Source organism: Diadema antillarum, unplaced genomic scaffold, assembly GCF_040938485.1.
Source record: "Diadema antillarum isolate AM-2024a unplaced genomic scaffold, OU_Dant_1.0 seq00001250_RagTag, whole genome shotgun sequence".
NCBI classification, from domain to species: domain Eukaryota; kingdom Metazoa; phylum Echinodermata; class Echinoidea; order Diadematoida; family Diadematidae; genus Diadema; species Diadema antillarum.
In genome coordinates, this window is record NW_027272036.1 from 797,756 (window position 1) to 823,330 (window position 25,575).

The window sequence follows — 25,575 nt, forward strand, 5'->3', positions numbered from 1 at the left end:
AACCAGCTGCGACTGTTTGCATTTAAAGGGTACCAAGTATGCCATGACTTTCAATCCTATGATATGATATCACTAACCCGACATCACACCGACTGGCTCAGTGTCATGCAATCTTTGGATTTTATGCTGGTGCTGTTCAGAGAAATCTAAAACCAACATCCTGCAAAGCCAAAAATATACTGTTTACTTTGGATTTAAAAACCTGGTAGTAGAGGGGTACCATGCGATGGGTGGGCAGGTTCGACTAGGATTATTTGGGAATCCAACTGGGTATTTGGGAATCTCACTGAGTACAGCTTTATTACTGCTCTCTTTCTACAACTGTCAGTAAACAGACAGTCAACAAAGCTCGACTAGAACTGAACAATAGCGATGGACATACGCTCCAATGCACGATTCGCCAAGGGGGAAATTTGATTCCAGCTCGCTTTACCCCAGTCTTGGTTTTCAGATAACCAGGGATACCCACCTCCCTGGATATATCCTGGCAGGCACTGAGGCAGTGAAAGATGACCAATAATAGTCAGACCAATATCCTGCCCTTGTAAACGCTATCAGATCTTCATAAAGGGAAGGGTTACCCCATGAGGAAAACCAGTCTCCTTTTGCTGTGAAAACATTCAGATGAATCAGCCAATCTTGAGCACCAACCATGATTATGGTACACAGAGGCAAAGTTTGATGAAATGTGGTATTATCCACCTTTCCAAGATGTTCTTTGGTTCATACAATCAGATGATCTACATACGATGTAAACTACCAGACTACCGTAAAAGGGGACATTTTCTGTGTAATTTCTACATGCACAGTCAAGTGAAATAAATGTCACATTTTCATTATCAGCAAAATAAAACATACAAAGCATTATTGCATATTTCAAACATAAATATTTGCTCACTTTTATTTTCACACTAGTTTTTTAATGTTAGCACAAAATGGGCTTCACAAAAATGTGTACACTATAAATCTACTTTTCCAATACTTCTAAATGTGGAAAGAATACTAAATTAAAGGTAACCACAAGATGTTAATTTTACTGGATAATCAATAACAAATTTATATCTGTTCAAGTACAGCGTACGTTATCAAAATCACAATTGACAAATTTCCCATCAGCAATGTCAATAAAAACAAATTATTCAGAGTTCTGAGTACAACAGCAATGATAAAAATCACAGGCTCCTGAGACTGCATACCAAAGATTTTCATCATGGCTAATAAAGTGAATAATGTGTGTTCATGTCAATGATGGGCAATTTGTCAATTTTAGGTGCAACAGAAATAACTTGATTCAAGAATTGATATATCTACACATGTACATCTGATTTCTGTTTGTTATAAATTCATCAAATTTTGTGTAAATGTTTTCTTATGTTTTGTTGTCATTATATTGTGCTTGACTTTAAAGGTAGGTAACCCTACTATACAGTGGATGAGCTTTTATTTTATTTTTTTGAGAAGTTAATCAGGATTTTACAAGAGCTATATAGACACTCATGAGTGGCCAGAGGGTTTAACCAAGTAAATTCCATAAGTGCCATGCCAGAAATCCAATCAAGTCAAAACCCACAATCCTACTGTCAGAGTGTTTCATTGTGTGGTTATCAATGGTCACTGGATAGGGTCAAATTGACCGTATTTAATCTATTGATCAAAAGGATTCCTACATCATATTTGTGATGTATTCACTAACAATAACAGACTCCCTCAAACCCATATTAATGTATCAGTAACCGTACAAATTATTCCATCTTCATTATGTAGGCCTACAACTAAAAGGATTTTTTTTTTGTTTATTCATGAATAAAACTTTACATTTTTCCTTGCCTTCCCTGTCCTAAAGACGATGTTGCCCATACAATTTACAAAGACCTCTGAACTACATACAGTACATGTATAAAGGTATCCATTGCACAAGATGTTGAGAATGAATAAGCTGATATGCAAATACTTATGACAGACAGAGATATCTGGCAAGGTATTGTACTCAATCTCTTATGCATCTGCCACACAGAGGCAGTAGCAGAGTAGCAGCACATACCATACAATATTAAAAAATAGCAATGATCTCAGCTGATCATGATAACACAGTCTCTTTACAAATACAAGACCTTTATACATGCCTATGTTTCCTAATATTGATGAGGCTAGCATACATGGTCAAGGACTGACTGCTGACCGCTGAGGAAGGGTTAAAGTCACTGACCAGCTCTACTTTACCCATCCCAGTATGAACGAAGCAAAGGAGTGTCCCGGATAGCGGGGGTGTTGACTGTAATCACTCATTCCATATGAGGTTATGGAATGCAGTGAGTTCTTGCCACTGTTGTCTGCTGGGCTTACACTTAGTCTACTCCCACAGACCTCTTGACACAATGCCCACGTCTCTGCTGACGCTACGTTCCACATCTCATCCCTTGACTACTTGTAACAGGGTCTGGTGACGCATAAAGATTTGTTTTTAACTAAACATTCAAATATACATAATGAAATCCTTGGGATTTTGTTGTTGTTGCTTTCATAAAGGGGTGGACCCTATTGAGAATTATTTGCCCAGTAAGAATACTGATATCAAAATGATCAAACAGTACTGAATCAAACTGGTTTATTTCCAAACCTTTGCTAATAAACTGTCTCCACGAGGGAACTCATTGTAATAAATGCCTCAAACAAAGAGCTCATGGAGAACACGTCCACACATCACACAGAGGAGCTCAAACGGAGTTTATATGACAAGTCATCTCCCTGTGGTCACCCCCTCCCCCCTTGACCATGTTACCCATCCCGCACCCAGCTTGGGCCCAGAGACAAGACAGAAACCCATTTTAGTTGACCTCTTTGAAAACACATCAACATTGCAATCCAAACATACAGAAAGTGACCTGCTCAAAGGTTATAGTCATGCATCACAGTCTGGATGGTACATCATGAATTTTGAGAGGACATTGACCTCCAGAGTGAGGTCAAGTGAGGTCATACTTCTTCAATCTTCTGTCTTGTAGTCTCCAGTGCCAGGAGGTTTGACAATTATTTCATAACAAAAACCTTTCCACTCATCTACCTTTCATTTTCAAACAACTAAAAATTCAAAAAATAGTAAAATATCACTATTAAAATTTCATAGAAAGCAAGAAATTATTCCAAATAATTTCTTGCAATTTCTAGTGGTACTTCAAACATTGGCCAAAATTCATAAAGGCAGTGAAAAAATGCAAATTCAGATCATATAAATGCATAATTATATGACAAATCATGTACACTACTGCAACCAGTAATGAACACACACTGTTACATGCACATGCAAAGTACTGTACAGTGGACACCCGGTATAACGAAGTCCTCCGGACCGGCAGTTTTCTTTGGTTATATGAAAATTTCGTTATAACCAAAAAAATAAACAATATAAAACATAAAGCTGATAATGTTGAAGCCTGAAATTATACACCTTTGTACTTCGTTGCAACCGGAAGCTCGTTATAACCCTGTTCGCTATAACTGGAGTGCACTGTATGCCTATTTCACGTTTGTCTTTAATCCATGGACTAAATTCAAACAATTTTTTTTTTATTTAAACTAACTTTGTAAATGCAGGTTATTAATCCTAAGATAGGAAAAAGCTACAAAGTGCCTTATTTAGCTCTTCCAATTGACATGAAAAATGGTATTGTTGGCTACAAACTAGAAGGGCGTAATTACAATTTTGTGAGATTTTGCAGGTATCACAATGTATAGGTTTATCTCCTCTATATCATGGTGTCAATTATAAATTGTTTTCATTTTTGGTAAAATGGTAAAAATCAAAACCACATAGATGCTTTTTACATGATATTTGGAACAATGCTTACAAATCTATCCACTTTTGATCAAACAAGCTTTTTATTCCATGGAAACTGTTTGTTTCATTTTCATTTACACACAAATCTTAGAACAAGATAGCGCCCTTCTAGTCCTACAGCTGTAAGCTGATGATATGTACCCTAGATCTATGGTCTTCACTCTTAAAGGCCCTGTTTACCTTTGGGAGCAGTGATTTAAAAAATCTTCAAGATAGCACTTTTGATGCATATGTGTAGGTCATCCGTATCACAAAACATCCTACAGTGTAAACTTTTGGCAATAAAGCCAAAAATATAAGGAGATATCACTATTTTTCTCTTCAAACCATAATTGTAGACGGTTTAGTCTGGAAATTTTTTTATTATTTCAGAACCATTGTTCACATTTTGTATATTTAACAATACTTAACGTTAATTATACTTGTTCAAATTTTTACATTGGCTGTTTCTATCCCTAACTCACATTTTAAAACTATTTTGAAGCACTAATGCTGGGTTTTGTTTCATCAGCAAGTGGTTAATTATGCCTTTAAGTATTCAAATACAAACATTGTGTCAATGCTACAAAAAGCCATTTCCCAGCATGTGCATAAACCAAAAAGAAAAAAAAAATGAACTCCTCACATTTTCTTCTCACTACCCTGGGAGTGTTTGAAGGTTTGAAGACTAAATTTTTCTCAATAACCATACCATGAGTAATGTGGTACTTTCAGTGTTAACTTGATGAATCATATTTCAGATAAATTTACTCTTTTCTGTTCAAAACTCCCAGTGATCAGCTTGAATGAACAGCAGGTTTGTAGTTTGACAGGTGTTTAGAATATGCAAATCTCTGGTATAAAATAGAACTACTTTCGACCTCATTTCATAAAAAGTTGATACAATTTAGCAACTCTTGCTGGAGTGGCAATTGTCATGGTAATGATGGTTATCCAGCTTCCTGATTGGCTGTTGCTATGGGAAAATGCCATTCCAGCAAGAGTTGCTATCCTAACATCTTTTATGAAATGGGACCCTGGACAAGAAATTTGTAGGCAGTAAATGTCTGAATGAGCAGACTAGGACAGTGCACCCCTGACTCATAGAGAGCTTGACATGGTCTAGGATCCACACCCCATGCAGACTCGCCTCATTAAATGTAGGCTACCATGTTGTGCGCCTGAATTCACACTATGGACGTCCTCTCCAAGGGAAACGAAACATTATTATCTAGCTTTGGGTAAAGAGTAAGAAATCACCAGAAGCTTGAAACAAAATGAATATCAAAGGCATGAAAACCAATTTATAGGCCTATACATTATAGGACTCTGTGATATGACTGGCAATGTGAAATTCTGGTCAGTCAGTGACTACACTACAATTTTATGTATGTGTCAGTAGCTAGGAATGGTGTCTATGTGACTAGTCAGAAATCAAAGTGAAAGCAGGCTGAGATACGTACAATCCTCACCCCTTAGTAAGGGAGCGCATCTTACAAGGGAGTGTAATATTAAAGGGAGATACTAACAACGCAGCCTCTAACTATACAGGTTGCCATGTAAGCACTAGCCTGATTGCCTGGAGCAAGTAAAAATCAAATTTGGGTGAGTGTTTTTGAATAATGAGAACAAACACTTGCCCAAATTGGGCAAGCAAAATAAAGCCACCTTTTTTCATTTTAATATTCCCCACAACAAACCCACAAAGTCTACCATTCAGAAGCCCACAGATACACACTTTACATTCATTTCAGCAACTTTCCAACATTTATGAAGAAGCCCCAGTGCAATTAAGCAGTGACAACACTCAATCAGACCAAGTTTGTTACTCCTACACTGTATGTATTTAAATATGTGCAAACCAATGTATGATTCTGCTTTATCGAGCTCTTTTATGGGGGGGGGGGGGGGGGGGGTAAAACAAGGTGAGGCCCAAATCTGACTCTGGTATCCAGACTGACATGTCATCTGAAAAAACAGGTTGAATAAAAAAAAAGTGTAACTAGAAATGTCGCTTTGGCGACTGGTATGCCTCCGCCATAATGCATGATTTTCCCAATAGGTCTAGATAGTACATGTGGACAATGTGTGATTACATTTTCACAAAATTGGCAAAATATCGAAATAACAAATTTGTCACAAATGTGTTGAATGTTCACCTTCCTTGACCTAGGTTTAATTGGATGAATAGGAGAGCATGTATCTAGGGATTTAAGGACTTTAATTTGACTTTAACCCATTCATACATTTTGGTGTGAATTTCTGAATTGAATAGTAAATTGTTACCATTTTCATCTGGCCCTTGACCCTAAAATTCATAAGATAATCACTTTCAGGTAGAACATGCATAATATGTACTAAGTTTCAAGATAACTTGAGCCACTTCCGAGATATGGAGGAAAAAGTTAGTTCAGCACTTTCACTTGATTTTTGACCTTTTGACCTTTGAGGCAAAGAAAGAAGAAAAAAAAAAACTTTCCAGAGAATTTCTATTAGGTTACACATGCATACACCAAGTGTAAAAAAAAAAAATAACCCTGCTGGCATTACATAAATATGAGGGAAATAGTAACATTTTGAAGTGTTGCACTTGACCTTTGACCCCTGACCTTTGACCCCATGAACCCTACATTCTCTAGATAATAAATTCCAGTCAGTACATGTATATACTATGTTCGATGAAGATACCTTGAACAATTTTCCAAGGTACGGAGAAAAAAAAGAAGTTTTAATATTTTTACTTGACCTTTTGACCTTTGACCTTTGACCTCATGACCCAAACTTTCACCAGAGAATTTTAATTGGGTAATACATGTATACACTCAGTTTCAAGAAAATATCTTCAGGCATTCAATAGATATGGTGGAAATAGTGAAATTTTATGTATTTGACCCTGACCTTTTGACCTTTGACCTTTGACCTCATGACCCAAACCTTGACCAGAGAATCTTAATTGGGTAATACATGTATACACTAAGTTTCAAGAAAATATCTTCAGGCACTCAATAGATATGGTGGAAATAGTGAAATTTTATGTATTTGACCCTGACCTTTTGACCTTTGACCTTTGACCTCATGACCCAAACTTTCACCAGAGAATTTTAATTGGGTAATACATGTATACACTAAGTTTCAAGAAAATATCTTCAGGCATTCAATAGATATGGTGGAAATAGTGAAATTTTATGTATTTGACCTTGACCTTTTGACCTTTGACCTTGAGCATGTGCACCCAAAAGTTGATAAGCACAACTTCACCCCCTAATACACATACATGCCAAGTTTCATTAGGATACCTCAACAGGTTTTGATAGTTACCTTGTCCACAAAATTCATTACGGACGGACGGACGGACGGACAACCCGAAAACATAATGCCTCCGGCACCACTTCGTGGCGGAGGCATAAAAAAACAAATGCTAAAAGTGAATTCAATGGAATCAAATACATGTCAGTATTTCTTTTGACATTTAAGGATCATCAATCAAGTCCAAGATTTTTGTCATCAATCATGCACAGGCCTACAAACAAATTGTAGATTTTACACTGTGATTCAAAACATCAAATTTCCTTTTTTAATATAACAAAAAAAAAAACCCAGTCTAGAGCAGCTCCTTCAATCCGATTAACTTGAAATCTTTGATCACAAACTGTGGGAGTTAGCCTTAGGAAGCTGTGTACAGAGTGACGTGTAGGCAAACAGGGCCTGTTAAGGATTGGCTGTAAAGTCTACAATAACAGGAACTCAGACAGCTGTATCAAAGGGATGGTACAGTTTCCGTTGAGATGGGGCTACAAGTTTCCGACATCTTTTGATAGTGATTTTTCTTTTTTTTTAGGTAATGAGAAAAGTCTAAATGAAATATGAAAGAGGATATAGAGGAATTCAATATTTTATATCAAGATGAAAATTGGCCTTGAAATGGCTGATACAGCTGTACATGTATATAGTCCAAAACAAAGCAATCCTAATAAAAGTGGGATGCACCTTTTATTAGGATCTCTTTGTTTAACTTCGTTTTTGGATATCTCTGTGATTTCAAAACTGATTTTCATCAAATAAACTTTGAAGTCCTCTTGAGAATTTTATATCAGTACACTCTTTTAACATTTCATATAGTTGTTTCTACATGTATGTATCATGCAAAAAGTTAAAGACTGAATCCTCACCTCAACCAAAACTATACCATCCTTTGAAAGGGATGACTACACATTATTTACCAAGTCTTCTTTATGAATATTTTGTAGCAAAAGAAAGTAGCTCTAGGGATCACTAGGTTCATATTAGTTGTGAAGTACTGCTGTGATTTGCACTGTCCTTTGTAATGCAAATGCACTACAAAATACACTGTAAAATATAGGCCTACTAACGAAATGGTATTAATAGGGTATTAACTCAAAATTTTGCATGAAAAATGTATGCCAGATTTGAGTGTAAATTGTGTCACAGAATACCATCAGTCGTACAGAGACATTATACATTTCTTTTCAGACATCATCTCACACATTTTTTGTCTTTTCCTGTCAGAAATATGCATACTATACGCAATGCTTATCAGAAATACCAGGGTATATAATATTTCACAAATGAGCATTGCATTGTCTATCATGATATTACACAGTCCAATGGGAGTAATATATTTTCCCCTCAAGACAATATTTTCTACCGAAGCATGCATGCCACGTTAAGATGCAAAATACAACATCTATATATCTGGCAATGGTAAAAAATATGAGATGTTCGGTAACTGTAAAGCATATATTATCAATATACTGGCACCTTTGTGGGTATGACATTTGACCCAAGGGGAGCAAAAGTTTATGTATGGAAAAGCCATTGATATAACAGGCAACATTCCTTCTAACCTACAATAAATCATATTTCCTGCGGCATGTCATTATACAGGCTTTCACTGACTGGTCATACAATTGTATAAATTTGGTAAAAAGTAGTGTGCCTTTGATATTTTCAGGGTTTGAAAATAGGGTTTAGGGTTTAGGGTTAGGGTTAGGGTTGTGATAGGGTTTTAGGTTAAGTTTGATGTGAGGATTGGGATTAGGGTTGAGGTTTTGTTTGTGCTAAGGTTTAATATGTGGCTTCAGTGTGCAGGCATTTAATGCCCAAGAGCAATTGTTGCAAGAGCAAATGTCATGGAACCATTTTCACCAGACCCAAAGTATGCCAGGAAGCTATAAAGACAGGCAGGCTACAGGGACAACTTTTTTCACCCACACCAAGCCTGGCGCTGAATTCGACTATGTAGGCCTACATGTATCTGAATGGCTCTCTGCACAGCTTAGCATACAAAATGTACGTCTAGATTTGTTTGTTTGTTTGTTTGTTTGTTTGCTTGTTTCATTTTTCATCGAGAAGATGGCTGGATAGCTCATATTCAGCTACAATAGCTGGTCCTTCATGGGGTACAATTGGATGTACAATTTTGTACATTTGTATTAAAGGGGACCTCCGGATGATTTTCAGACTTTTAGATTTGAACAGCTATAAATCAGTTAAACTGAGTACAGAGTTTCAGAATTTATAGTGATTGGGATAAGGAATGAGAATGTTTTCAAAATTTATAACAAATTGCAATGAACAAGGATGATGACATGCCAGCCTCACCATAAGCATGATAAGAATGCATGAGTTGGGGCTCAAGGAAGCAGAACAGAAGAAATAGGCATGCATAGATTTTTCACAGGTGAACTTGTTGAGCAAGTAGTATTGTCATGGAATTACACTGCTACATTTATGAAATATATGAGGCTCTGATGTCATCAACACTGTTCAGTGTAATTTGTTTAAGATTTTCAATTTATTGGTTTCTCTGCTCAAGGACCACAATAAATTCCACGAATCTATACATGGAGCTGTTGATTTATGTACTTCATGATGTGAAATTATGAAAATCGTCCGGAATGCCCCTTTGGTGGGACCACTTCACCAGGTTAAATGCAGATTGCACCAAGCAAGATCTTAAACGTGCATGAGTTGTGACTTTCTCACACACGGGACCTCCATTTTAATATGTCCTATCCGAGGGACAGAGTGTTTCGTCTCTTTACTAGAGGAACGATATGATTACACACAACATTGCTGAGCTAGACTCAGGAATTGAATCCCAGTCATATAAGTTTGGAGGCAGACAACGCTACAGCTTGAGCCAAATCACCTCAGAGCCGAATCACCAAACTTTATGACATGAAGAATACGAGAACTTGACCTTTGACAAGTTTACACAGTGCTTTACAGGGAGAGAGAGAAAGGTAATATTGTCTGGAAATCTTGACATTTGATGAGGAAAAACACGGCTAGACAGATTCCAGCATTTCTTCACATTCCTACCTTTGACCTGAAGTGACCTCAAACCTCCCAGCAGTCTATCTACAGCACAGCTAGGAGACGAGACAGATCTCTTCCTTTGTCTCATCTCACAGGACTCTCACTATCTCATGATGATATTATGAGCCAGTTTGTAAAACACTTTGCATGTCAGCCGAAGAGTCATTTGTAACAGTCATGATGGGTTTTTTTAAATTCACTTTGTATAGATTATAAGCATGATATGATATCCATGTTATCCCTAAAATGGTGCTTGTTGGTACATCCACCTGACTGCAAGCCCCGCATTTGGCAATATCACGGGTACTAGAAAAAGGTTGTTACTGTATTCAATGCAAGATGATAAAATGGATGCTTCTCCAAGCGTTGATTGATGGACCATCTTAATCAGCTTGTCTATGCAAGTTCATTCTTTGTTTGACATGACTGATGATTCCATAGATTGGTTTATCAAGCAAGCTTAACTGCATATTTATTGCTTAGAAAATGAGGAATAAGTACAACAGTGTACCTAACCAACTGAGAAAAAAGAAAGGTTATTCTAAGTATCTTCGTGCACATGACCTAAAACTACGAACTGCCTTATTTATAATGCAGTTTTGCAATACTACATGTATATTCTCATATCCTCCACAAATCCTCTCAGGGCTTATCCTACCCTGGCCTGCCAGTCATCTCAGTAAAGGTTTGATTGCATAGTCCTGTTTTCCCAATAACCATTATTAGCAGGCTCCACAAGTTTTGGGTCATTTGTAGTCTGGCGCTTGTACGGATGTAGACATTTTATTATTACAATGTGCCCTTTGCACAGTATGGGACAGCGGACACTACAATGAATAGCAGCTTGGTAGACAGCTACATGTACAGATCTTTACAACCTGAACATTGTGTGATAAAATCTGATATAGAATTGTTCCATTGTATACCCATGTAGTCATTTGGGGCTGTCTCAATGAATTGTTTGCCAACTGTGTGATAGAGAAAGAAATTTAATTCCATAAATTGAACCACATCATAATCTCGATCTCAGTATCTGACACCCTGTAATGTCTAGTAACATACCATCGTCAGTCAATACAGTGTAGGGCCTATTTGACAAGTACACACACTTCAAAAGTGGATATTTTCACGTGAGTAATTTTCTGCACTTGGCAGGTATAGGCCTACATTGTAAGATGAATTTTGCATGTTTTTAAGGCTAAACCAGGCAGGGGAGCATAGACGAGTGCTTTAACCTCAACAATGGTCTGCTTCATGGATTATGAACTTGTAAAACTCATCAGCCCTATCCTTCCAATGAGAAAAAAAAAATGAAAAAATGAAAATATTTTGAATAAATACATCAATTCAGAAATAAGTAAAATGAATAGATTAATGAAAAAATAAATGAATAAACAAATAAACATAAAATATCATATTGAACCCCAAAAGTAAATCAACAAATCTATAATATAAGGCTAAAAATGTAAGAGTTTTGCTATGATTCTGCAGTTGATTTCTTTACACCTTTACCTGGATCAAGGCTTCTGAAGCTCCTTGCCTGGATGCAGCTGTCCAATGAAATCAAGAGAATCACAGTCAGGAATCCTGCAGAGACTTGTTTTGGGATTCACCCAGACAATGTTAATGTGATAAAACTCTTTCACACAAAGACTTCTCTTTTCAAGAAGTGGAAATGACTCAGAGCTCTGGCTGTGAGATTTACAGCCAAGATCATGTTTGGTGGCAAACATCAGTCTGGGCTGGGCAACTTCATATGAGAAGTTAAAGGACTTGAGTCCACGTTCTTATAGACACATGGATTGAGTGAATGCAGCAGTATTGGTAGAATTACATCAGTGAAAGTTTGAGGAAAATCAGACAGTCTCTTCATAAGTTAAGAATTGATAAAGTTTCAGTACTGCCATCATTGGACCAGAAGACTACCACAGCTTGCGATGGTGCATGCGTAGAACAATAACATTAAAAAAAAATAACAATAATCAACATATCTTCACTTTTCTTGCATAAAAAGAATATGTACAAGTACGAGCACTTGATTTGCCTCTTTCTGAAGGCCGATGGAATGATGATCTTTAAACATGAATACGTCAATAGCAATGAGTACTTTTTCAAAACAAAGTAATTTTGTGGAATTCTCTCTATATTTTCCTTTATATCATTCTGTGCATGTGACAACATACACTGTAGCAGGCTTCTCATCCAGCAGTGACCTGCAGTGCAGAGACTTTCAAAATTTATAACTTTCAAATGGACTGTCCAATTTTCCTCAAAATTTCCCTGATGTGTTCTACCACTATTGCTGCATTCACTCAATCCTGATGTTATGAAAGTGAACTTGCCCTTCAAGAAGGCAGACCTTCACAATGGCTGACTTGAGATGACATACAATGACAGGTGGAGTGAGGTCAAAGGTTAGCAAAGAAGACAGGACAGACATCAGCCAATGAATGCTTCTTCCAGCTTTAAAGGACAAGTTCACCTTCATAAACATAAGGATTGAGAGAATGTGGCAATATTAGTAGAACACATCATTGAAAGTTTGAGGAAAATCGGAGAATCCGTTCAAAAGTTATGAATTTTTGAAGTTTTTGTGCAGTAACCGCTGGATGAGAAGACTACTGCAGTGTATGAATAACTTAGATGTCACATGCATACAACAATATAAGGAAAATATAAAGAGAATTTCACAAAATTCCATCTTTTGAAAAAAGTACACATTCCCCTGACTCATTACTGACATATGTTACGGGTAATATTATTCCCCCTGCCTTTAGAAAGAGGCAAGTCAAGTGTGCTCTTTTATTATGCGAAAAAAGTGAAAATATGTTGAATTTTCTTTACATTTTCTTTATACTGTTGTACGCATATGAAACCACAAGCTGTAGTAGTCTCCTCATCCAGCGGTTCCAACACAAACATTTTAAAAATTCATAACTTTTGCATCGATTGTCCAATTTTCCTCAAACTTTCACTGATGTGTTCTACTAATATTGCTGCATTCTCTCAATCCTTATGTTTATGAAGGTGAACTTGTCCTTTAATAGCTCCATGGATGTCATACACTTTAGTACGAATAGAGCTCTTGGGATGTAAGCATTCAACAAATCATCTCATATTCTTCAAGTCTATCAGGATAACACCAATCTGTTCAAATGCAATTTATAACGGTCACATTACTAGTTTTTGTAGAGACATGAAGGTGTATACGCCTAATTTTTTTTTTGGTGAGATAATGAAAAACCTCTCATAAACTAAGAAAGAGTGTGCATTCCAAAGATGATTTCATGGTTTATTTTATGAAAATTAGTTTTCAAATGGATGAGATATCCAAAATAGTACAATCCTGATAAAAAAGTGGGAGCCTCCTTTTTATTACCTTTCATTACAATCGCTTTGTTTTATCTTGTTTTCTGATGTCTCAGCCATTCCAAGATCAATTTTCATCCAACAGAACTTTGGATTCCTCTCAGAATGGACCTATTTTGTACTATTTCCTACAAAGTATGAAGTGATTTCTTGAATCTTGCAAAAAGTTAAAAGCCCTATCCTCACCTCCACCAATACAATTCCTTCAGTATTTTTCATAAGAAGATTTGACCGTGTATAAAAAATTATGTCATTTTTCCAATGACTTGAAATACACTAGACTGATATCTCATCCAAGATCCTACTGCAGGGCGTTGAGTTGGCTCAGTCGGTAGCGCGTCTGCCTCACGATCACGCGGCCCGGGTTCGAACCCGAGTCTGGACTGAGCAATGTTGTGTGTAAGCATACCGTCCCCTCTAGCAAGAGGCAAAACTCTCTGTCCCTCAGATACAACATAAAATGGAGGTACCGTGTATGAGAGAGTAACAACTCATGCACGTAAAAGATCCCGCTTCATTCATTCATCGCAAAGAGCAGGGTGTTTAAACCGGTGAAATGGTCCATCTCACATCCAACTGGACCCCATGGAAGACCAGCTTTACCCCAACGTAAATATGGGCTATCCAGCCATCTCTCAGATGGAAATGAACAAACAAACAAACTTTCTAGGATCATCTTCACCGATTCCCCCCCCCTCCCCCCTCCCCCCCCCCCCCCCCCCCCCCCCCCGAATGGTACCAAAATCCTTTGAAACCTTCTTGGCACCACAACACAGCCTACAGTGAAGTCCCTGACATACAATGTATGCTCTGCAAACAGCACAGCATACAGGGGACTACTGTAAAAGTGGATATTTTCGCACAACTTATTTTTCACATTCAACCCGGTAAGAGTTTCGCACGTTTTTCATTCCGCGGAATCGAGACAGTAAGTATGGGAACATATGGCAAGCAAAAATAATAGTTTGCTTTCTGTTTTGTACTTATTTCTGGTTGCGCAAAATGCGTGAAAAAATTCCACTTCTACAGTTCTTGGTTAAATATTCTCTTGTCCACAGATGGCGAATCATACAGAGGATTAGATCAACCTTTGTCCACAGGATTACAGGGGACTAGATAATCCAATATTAACCGGGCAAACATAGGGAATTAATCTCCTGTCCACAGGGCATACAAACAGGTCTAAAGCCCCTGGCATAGAAAGTGTTAGGAAATAATATTCTGACAAGAATGAGTTTCCCTTTAATAACAGACTCCATAGCTTCAACCTTCTAGGTTATTACTTTCTACAGACATAAAGAATGTTGTAAGTCAGAAGACTTAAGCATGAACAAACAAGTGATCAGATTTAGAATAACAGGAAGAATCATTTTTCTTTCTCCATTAGATTGATGACATCCTAAAACACAGATTTATTCTTTGGAACTTTCTGAAAGTAAGACCATGAAAGACCCAGTCAACCCGACAGGAAAGGTAAGACCGAAGGAACAAGTAACTTCAGCTCTAGAGTCTGCTGCTAACACACAGGATATCCTCTGCTGTTGTTACGTACCAGCCCTGTTCACACTGACATTCAAACACTGCATTATTTCTTGTGGTGGTATTTTGTAATGTATGCACAAACAAGTGCTGCACAGTACCACAGTGCACAATTAGGGTGGTTATTCAAACTTCGCACAAATATTATGCATTGTAAGAGATTTGAGTGCGAATCACATCACACAATATCATAGTTCATTCTGTGCTGTATTTCTCAATTATTGTGACATTTTAACACACTCTCTGTCTTTTCTCTATAGGAGATGTATAGTATACAGATGCTGTACATGTGTGTGAGTGGTGATTACCTCGGAAAGGTATACTTTCAGGCCCGAAATACCACAGTATTCCATGAAGAAAAACTGCATTGTCATGTGAATTGTTGTGTTACCTATCACCATGGTACAATGTAACTTTAACAAATGAGACTGGTGCTAACAATTTAACATGGTATTCAATACTTCAGGCCCTAATTGGGATGTGAATGCACCTACCGGCAACCCAAGGGGCTGGGTATAAAATCCTCTACCAGATGGCTCTATGGCTGTGTGATAAACATGGAGGGTGACTAATGAGCTGGTTCACTGTTCCTGCTTGGATAAATTAAGACAACTTTGTCTTGTTGAAAAGTTTGGCAGACTCAAAGGTGCAACTCTGGGTTTTCGCTCAGTAGTCAGGAGCTATGAGGGCAGTTTATTCTGTACTTCACACAGTAGCCTGCTTTTATAACTTTTAAACAAAAAAAAAAATGATACTGCAAAACACGATACGGCGCGGAATGAAATTTTCGTGAATTCGAGCCGAAGGCCTTTTATGCGGCATGAAATTTTCGCGAGTTTGCTCTAACATTCAAGGGGTATAGCGTAGACAAGAACTCTCCGTATGTGCATTTTAATTTGGGGAATCTTGGCTCTTGCAAAATTTGGGAAATTAAAATGCAGGCGAACATTCCTCATTTAACAGACTTGCTGCAAGGCAAAAAAGAAGTAAGAATTCTGGTCCCCAAAATGATAATCTGTGTCTTTTCACATACTTTAAAACTGCTTGGCTGTATTGAAATTTGGCTATAATGAAATTTTGACATAACGAGAGAAAACTGCTGGTCCCAAGGACTTCATCACAACAGGAATCACCTACCAGGTGCAAAAATGCATCCAGGACCACAACTACAAATTTTTGTACTGTCAAGTTTATACACTGCTCTCATTCCAACCCACGCTGTGACCTCTGGTTTAATAGATAGAGAACACCACTAAATCCCTGGCTTGGCATCCATTCTAAGAATGCAATAATAACAAACACCAAGCCTCCATGGCATTCTCAACACTGACTCATCATGCCAAAGACTGGTAGCAAAGACTACATAAGTTGTAGTAGCACACAGCAATACTATCCCGTTCCATACGGGAACCTGGTGGCCTGTGTATAAAGTCTATGGGTTTTTCAGAATTCAGAATGGAACGGGGAAGCATGGAGGTACTGTACCTCCATGATTAAAGGCCCAGAAGCAAGGGGTAAGAACATTGGCCCAAGCGAACTGATCTTCATTTGCTGTCCAACGGGATACATTCGAAAACTGCAACTGTAGCACTATCTGTAGCCTGCTAGAACACATTGCCTATCACTCAGCAAAAATGTGCTCGGGAAAGCAGTTTACAATATCCGGTAATGTTCAACTCATGTTGAGATTAAATTCGGCTGTGTGTGTGCTGTGTATAAAGAGTATGTGACTGTGCACCTCAAAACGAACATAAAGTCGCACACACTGATTTTGCGTGAGGACTGAAAATAAGTGAAATGGGTCAACCTAGCCGAACTTGACTTTTTCATATTTTCTGAAAGAGCGGGTCTTCTTTTACATTATGCTAAAATTTGGCATCATAAAACGGGCAGAGTAAGTGTGTCTTTTTAGCAGTTTATCTCGAATATTTTTCGTAGAATAGTGTGATTAGGTGTGTCTTTAGAATCCCTTTTTCATTTCTGAAAAACCTTGTCCACCCTCTTCACTTTCAACTCTAATAACTTTTGAAATGATAGTGCTACTGCTTTGAAAGTTGGCGTTAATTATGGACAGAATGTGTTTATGAGGCATGCTTAATTTCAGTTTAATCTGATAATCCCTTCATTGTTGTTACTCTGGTGGTTTACTTCCTGTTTTTTGTCCCATTCATCGCACAGCCAGCACGGTTTGGTAAAGATTAAGCGCTTGAATAGACATTGTACTTAAGAGCCTCTTTTCTCAGTTCACACTTTTCCTGAGTTTGAGCTTCCTTTCCAATATTTAGATAGGTTTGGAGAGTCCATTTGATTTGAGTTATACATCATTTTAAAGCTTAAAGTCTGCTCTTTCAGAATATGGTCTTAACTAAAAATTCATGTCTGGCGACTTTTTGTTTGTTTTGAGGTGCAGGGTCACATATGTACACGATTTGTTAGAGGGATTCCCAAATTCATCATAGTCGATATGTATACTTAGTAATGCAAGTCACAGCAACCTTGGCGATGTACGTGTATACACAGTCTCCCAAAGCTAGCTGGCTTTTTAAAAATAAGCTATAAAAGGCTGGCATGAGAGTAGAGAGAGAGACTAGAGTAATATAATATCACATCCTGGTGTATAGAGTAGAGACTACATCTTTAGACCAGGTCATACACACTACACCAGTGTAATGTGTCACAACCTGGCATTTATCCATAAGAGTAGAGATTACATTGATTTAATGTCACACACTATGCCAACGACATAATATCATATCTCGACCTGGTGCTGAGAATAGTGATTGCATCTATACAGGTCACACACACCATCAGTCGAGGTGCTTTGCTGGGAATAAAGCTACAATGTATGCAGATAATGTTTCATTCAAATGGCATCAGCTAACTCTGGCCTATTTACAAACTCTGGCCTGCATTGTCTATCAATAAATCCAAAACACTGTGTACAATCTGCACCAAAAGGTATTAATGACACAATGAGCTGCAACCATTTTTCTTGAGAGTTTTTAATTCAGAACTGGTCTTTAGCACCATAAGTTAATAACTTTACTTAGTTGATGGCAACCATCAAAATTTTCATAAATTCTGCATCTCAGAGAGGTTTGAAAGTGCTTTTTTTTTTACCATTAATTTTTTGCTACCATAATGAGATGTGAGGGTGAGGCTTGGATGTAAATGAAAAGGATACATGACTATAAAAATGTCTGAAAACTGAACTAAAAAATTACACTACAGACTCAATTATTATACAAATTGATTTGTTGTTTGCCACACGGAGTGTGTCCTTTATTGTGGTCATGTTTGTATCAATAGCCATTCTTCTTTCTGTCTCATGCTTTCTGAGAGAGAGAGAGAGAGAGAGAAGTCAGCAAGATGAGGCAGAAAACTTTTTCCTTGTACTACAGACAACAAGGAAAAGTAGAAATTACGCGGTGCGTAATATATGTCCCCGCCGGAAGTAGCATTTAGTAGCAAAATGTACAATATAGGTAAAAAGATCAAGGTCAAAGGTCAAAGAAGTCAAAGGTCAAAATTCTATGTAGAAGTTTTGAAGCCCTCACCTCGTGCCATCACATAAAGCAAACGGAATCGAAATCAGGTTAGAAATGGCGAAGGAGTAGCATTTTGTAGCCAATGTACAATATAGGTAAAAAATCAAGGTCAAAGGTCAAAGAAGTCAAAGGTCAAAATTCTGTGTAGAAGTTTAGAAGCCCTCACCTAGTGCCATTGACACATAAAGCAAACGGAATCGAAATCGGGTTAGAAATGGCGAAGGAGTAGCATTTGGTAGCAAAATGTACAATACAGGTCAAAAATCAAGGTCAGAGGTCAAAGAAGTCCAAGGTCAAAATTCTGTGTAGAAGTTTTGAAGCCCTCACCTAGTGCCATCACTGAAAGCAAACAGAATTGAAATTGGGTTACAAATGGCGAAGGAGTAGCATTTTGTAGCAAAATGTACAATACAGGTCAAAAATCAAGGTCAAAGGTCAAAGAAGTCAAAGGTCAAAATTCTGTGTAGAAGTTTTGAAGCCCTCACCTAGTGCCATCACATAAAGCAAACTGAATCAAAATCGGGTTAGAAATGGCGAAGGAGTACTAGCATTTGGTAGGCAATGTACAATATACAATGTAGGTCAAAAATCAAGGTCAAAGGTCAAAGAAGTCAAAGGTCAAAATTCTGTGTAGATGTTTTGAAGCCCTCACCTAGTGCCATCACATAAAGCAAACGGAATCAAAATCGGGTTAGAAATGGCGAAGGAGTAGCATTTGGTAGGCAATGTACAATAATAGGTCAAAAATCAAGGTCAAAGGTCAAAGAAGTCAAAGGTCAAAATTCTGTGTACAAGTTTTGAAGCCCTCACCTAGTGCCATCATATAAAGCAAACGGAATCAAAATCGGGTTAGAAATGGCGAAGGAGTAGCATTTTGAAGCAAAATGTACAATATAGGTCAAAGGTAAAGGTCAAAGGTCACAACTGAAATTCTGTATATAAGTTTCAAAGCTCCCATGTAGTGCTATCATATAAAGCAAACGGAATCAAAATCGGGTTAGAAATGGCGAAGGAGTAGCATTTTGAACATTTTGATCACACACGGACGCACACACAGACACACAGACGGACGGACGGACAGACGGACAGACGGACACACACACGTACGGAGCCCGTTTCATAGTCCCCTGCTAAAACTCGTTCGGCGGGGACAACAACTTTATGAACAAGGTTTCAAAAGCTTTTCAAAACCACACTTCCTCTCTCTCTCTCTCTCTCTCTCTCTCGCATCCTTTGAAATGAGTCCTTGAGTAAAGAGCTGACAGAAAGTGTTTTGGTTTCAGAGTAGTTGAACTTTTGAAGCACTATGAAGACTAATAGTCACATCTAATTAATGGAACAATGTTATCAATGAAGGTATCTATAGCCATAAAAGGTATCAAAGAAAATGGGATTCTTTTAGGAACTCAAGTATGTGGCATGTCCCTTTTGATAAAGATCTTCTTTTCTACTTCTTCTTCTTCTTCTTCTCATACTTTAAAGAAAGAAGAGAGAAAAAATATGGGGTCCTATACAACAGACAATTTGCCCCAGACAATACAGACGTATCAAACATATTTCATAAATCTTAGAGGTATCAAACAAGAATATATCTTATCCTTCTTCTCCTTCTTTCTTATCAAAGGGATATGGCATGCAACTTATCCCAAAGACAAAATCGACCAGTGTGTTTGCTTTGAGTCATACAGTGTGTGGCCCTACTCAGAGGCTGTTGAGAAATATCCTATTCAAAGGGGAAATTGGACTTTTCTTGACCGAGTTTATAATGAGCTACACAGCTTGGTAGATCATTCCACTCAGTGAGCAAACCAAACTCGTCAATATTTTCCCTTGGACGGCATGTTTGTAGTGTCAAGCATGTTGATTTTTTCCTCGTTTCTTTGTCACAGCTTGCATGAAACAGAAAAAACAAAATGAAAATGACATAGAATTAAATCTAAACCGCAGAAGTAGGAGATGCAGGGGCGGATCCAGGATTTCCGTACAGGGGAGGCGCCTTTACAAAACTAAAGGGGGGCGCAGGAGCACTCTCCCCCCCCCCCCCCACTTTTTTTTTCCTTTTCATTTCGTTTGTTTTAACAATAAAGAGGGGGTGTGCGCCCAGTGCCCCCCGCTCTGGATCCACCACAAAGATGATTGCTTACCATGACAACCTATCTAGTCTCAACTGAGTTGTGTCCGGTTGAATGGGAAACAGTGTGTCAGAACAAGTTATACAAAGTAGTTCATGTCACAACCTCTTTAGAAGTTATTTCACTTCTGGAAAGTCCACAGCACTAATTGGGTTGTTTTCAAGTTAGTATCAACTATCATGCCATCGTTGGCGTAAACCACAAAACTGCAGCTATCACTTTTTCTTTCTATCTTTGTAACATGATATTTGTGGTACATTTATGGATGAATCGAAATTAAATTTCCAAATACTTTCAATGATTGAATAGGCAAAACAGACATGAGTCTTCAAACTAAAAAGTGAAACTATTCTATGCAGAGCTAACATTTTGAAAGTGAGTTTTGTTGATCCTTAAGAAAATTGAACAAAGAAATTATAAGGAAATATCTGTGATACAATTGTACCTTTATACCTATACTTGCCAAATTGCAAAATTTTGCATTTCATGCCTATACATAGGCCTACATCTCTGCGCAATTTCTACAACCAAAATCACAAGTACTTTTGTAAACTTGCTCAAAGTGACTACCACTGCAGTGTCACTTTCAACTTGTCCTGCGCTGAGTAGTAGAGTATAGTGCACACTCAGGGATGCCAAGTTCAAAAAAAATTTATGAGTGAGATTTTCATGACTCGGCATCTTGGCACGCGAACGTGCGCGCGAGCGAGGGTGTGGGAGGGGTTTTTCCCCCCTGTGGCCTCCCACGGTAGGGAGCTTTTTTAATTTTTAGCTCTTAATGGTGCGATCAGGTGCGTACTTACGTGACTATTTTCTACTTACCGTATTTTGAAAGACAAAAGGGAAATATACATGTACCTTCATTTGCAACTATCACTTTAATCTTTTGAGCTATACTCATAATTATAGGCCCAAGTTGCAGACTTGGCCCGATGTGTGAGTTCGTGAGATTGCCCCTAAATGCTTGAGTCTAACGCAGAATGCGTGAGACTTGGTAGCTCCGCACACTACACATTAAATGGTAGTACAATTTTGTAGTAGCACATTGCAAAACTCTCACAGTTGGGACCACATAAGTTTCTTTGTTTTTGTGTAGTTGTTGTTTGTTTGTTTGTTTGTTTGTTTGTTATTCTTCTCCTTTGCAAAAGACCAGGAGAGGAGTTCCAACTTTTAGACAAGCTTACAGTGGAATTTAATTTCCGCAAAGGTATGTTTCCATGGATATGGGTGAACGTAACATTGACCCTTGTCGGTCTTGGTATACAAATCACTTTTTATACATTTATAAACTAGAAAAGCACTCTGACTTAGTGCGCAGACCTCTGCCAAGCAGCTATAACTTTCCACTGATGATCTGGCTCTTCCCAAAGAGATTTTCCTTCTCTCTTCCACTGGGGGAAAGTTCTTTGGGCTCTTCCATAGAGATCAGCGATTTCTATCCATCTAGGTAAAATTGTATAGATGCTGACAAATCGCCCAATTTCCCAAAATAGAAGCCTTTGTTATGTCATAAACCCTCACCAGCACGGCGCACATAGCCCTAGCAGAAACTAGAGCAAGCACTTTAGTGCGCGTTTGAAAAACCCAAAAATGCGCAGCTTCAACTCCCAAGTTCATTGACCCTACCCGTCAAAATATCAAAAATCCTTCATAAATTCCACCAAAATTCTCGGATCACTACCGAAAGTTAATCGTTTATGTTACTGGTACTTGTGCCATTCTCAACCTTTCCTGTAAGTTTCATCCAAACCTGTCAACTACTTTTCGAGTTTAATTACAAGTACATATATGTATTTTGCACACGGACAAACAAACAAACAAACCAAAAGTAACGAAAACATAACCTTCTCCCCTGGCGGAGGTCCATAATTACTGTTGATCGTCTATCACAAGACTCTAACAATACTAGAGAACATACACGGGTATGGAGGGCTGACAGTCTATCATGGGATTGGATGTTTTTGTTTGTTTCTTCACTGTGTTTTGCTCCTTTCTTTCTGGACTTTGTTTGGCAATGAGACAACACAACTTGATGCATCGTCGTTAAAAAAAGACAAGAATCATTAATATACTTCAATCTATTCAATTCATTTTCTCAGCATTGCAAAGTATCATGTCTAAATTCAATGACAAATTAAACACCATTTCATCTGGTCAAAAGAGCAATTCATCTACTACACCGTATCTAGATCTAGATTTTCTAGATCTAGAATAGTAAAAACTTGATATATACCGGTATGTGCATGATCTTTATTTTTGTCAATTTGCCAAACAGGAAAAGGACTGGAGAAAAATGAATTTGAACCCAATGTAGCCTAAATGGCAATATTTCAATATTTGAATGTGAAGTCAAAGAGTGTTGCTCTCCTCCATAGGACTAGACGACGGTCGTCCCCTGTTCACACACGGGAACACTCCGGGGTAGGGTGAGCACACACACTTGGTGAGTCACAAAAATAACTTCACACTTTACCTGCTGGGCCACAGGATCTAGAATAGCCTCGATGGTTTTTGTGTGGAACACAGGCATGGCAGTCACCAGGAATGCACCAAACGGGATGAAATATTCCGAGGATTTTCACAAATGTGACTGCAAGCACGGTGGTAAAAACGTTCACGAAAATCAACAGCAGACAATCCACTTATTTTATGCCTCCTCCACCTCACACCACGGACATAGAAACGGCCAAGCGCTGATGCAGTAAGATGAAGAAGTTTATGCACTGTATACACTGCATACACTGTACTATTACACACACACTAGTACCATGGAGGTAGAAGCTACCTCCATGCTAGTACACACACATGCTCCGCGCGGCGCCCGAGCTACGCACAGTTTGTGTAACGACCTCCCAATATCTGGTGCACGCCTAGATAGATGCGGGATGCACACACTGTAATGCTGTACTGACCCCGCAGTGCCCACATTCCAAAACCCCACCCTCCTATTGCACCCAATAGACCTTTGCTAGTCTTTTTAACAGACTCATTCTTCTCCTTGCCTACCTACTCCATTCTGCCTGTCATTGATTCTTTCTTTAATGATTTCTTTCCTTTCTTTCAACTTTCATTTCAGTTTTAATATCTCTAGGTGAATACATGTGCTATTACTTTTTATGATGCATAGTTGCACTTAAACTCTGTAGACACTGCATATGAGTGCAAATTAGAAGTTGAAGAGTTTGTTCGCAAAAACATATTAGTCAATTTTTGAAGATTTTGAAGTACGGTCTCTGTCATAAAGTACAAAATTAAACCTTTTAAATGATATGTTGGTCACTACATATAAAGGTACATTTTTGAAGTTATGGTCAAAAGAAGCAAAAATTTTCTTATTATTCTCTTTATTTTTCTTGACCTTTAATCGCAAATATCTCCATTTGGCAAATATGGACTTATCGGGTTTTTTTAACAAACTCCTCACTTAATAAAATGGAGGATTACAAAGTTTAATAGGGTGCAAGATAATTTCTGTCACCTTTGTGGACTAGCCTGGTTGTCACTGACAAGATATAAACATTAAAAACTACTGATCAGTCACAAGTTTTCCTTATAACACAATGATTTACGGTTATCGAATGATTGTTGGTAATTGTCCCTACAAGGGGTTTGTGTTACATGTATGTGAATGATTTGTGAAAAATAAATTGAAATTAATATTGTTGACAACCAAACTGTCATCTCTCATCTATCCTATTCCCTTCCCAAAGCCCATAGATAATATGCGCACTTAAATTCTTAATGTGCACTTTATAGAAGTAGGGCCTAGTTCGTTATCATCATCAGTAGAAATCTAGAATCATTCTTTTTTTTCAGAAATTATGATTAAAAAAATGTAAAACAAAATATGTTATACAGCTCAAAGTGAAAATCTGTTAACTTTTTCTTCCTCTTTACCTGCAGATTTTTCTTCTTACCTCCCGAACGTGATTCAGATGATTATGTTGTTGTAGTACTGTGGCGGATCCAGAGGGGGGCGCAACCGGCGCACGCCCCCCCCCCCCCTTTATTTTTCGTTAAAAAAACAAAAGAAATAAAAAGAAAAACAATGAAATGAAACCCGGAAGTGGCACCAGAAATATTAGTCACGCCCCCCCCCCCCTTTTACAGAATTCCTGGATCCGCCCCTGTAGTATATTCTTACAATGCAAAATGTTGTCAGTATACTATAATTTGAATAGCTTAAATTGTAGAACCTATCGCTGGCCAACAAGTTTGAAAAATAATGCAGAAAGATGTAGAGGTAGCAGATCATAAATCCACAGTATAGTCAGAGAATCTTGGGGGTCTGACGATGCTAATTAACTAATTGGTTATTGGTTGTTAGTTGGGGTTTTTTTTTACAGATTTGTCTGCCGTATACAGCTATGGACCATTATGACATTCAATGTTATGTAGAAAAGCAGAAATTATGCATATCTTTCATTAGATATTAACTCCATATTCTGCATGTGAAATTATGCAAAAGGACCATAAAAACGATATACGTGTAGCTGGGTTTATCGACAATCCTGCAAATTTCAACCCAAATGACTTCATGGATTCACTTGCAAACATTTATACCCTTACTTAAATGAAATCTATACCAAATATAATCATTTTTATCAGAAATTAGAAATTTTATTTAATCAACACACGTTATATATAGGGCGGAGAGCTTTCTATATTCATCTAGTGTGTGTGTGTGTGTGTGTGTGTGTGTGTGTGTTCTCCCCTATTGATAACGAATGAGGAAGAACCATGTCCGTGTGTCATATCACACTCCTCATAGATTGATTCTTGCCGAATGCCATCAGATCCCATGCCCTGATATCACACCGTAATATCAGAT

At 37.9% G+C, this 25,575-nt stretch overlaps 1 protein-coding gene across 1 annotated transcript in view; it reads right to left on the reverse strand.

The window, feature by feature from the left end:
• LOC139745302 (vinculin-like) overlaps positions 1 to 23,409 on the reverse strand; it is an 81,848-nt gene extending 58,439 nt beyond the window's left edge. The window contains exon 1 of the mRNA XM_071655699.1: positions 23,218 to 23,409. Within this exon, the coding sequence (XP_071511800.1) occupies positions 23,218 to 23,274 (57 nt within the window). The 5' untranslated portion in view covers positions 23,275 to 23,409. The remainder of the gene's footprint in view (positions 1 to 23,217) is intronic.
• Positions 23,410 to 25,575: the final 2,166 nt, after the last annotated feature.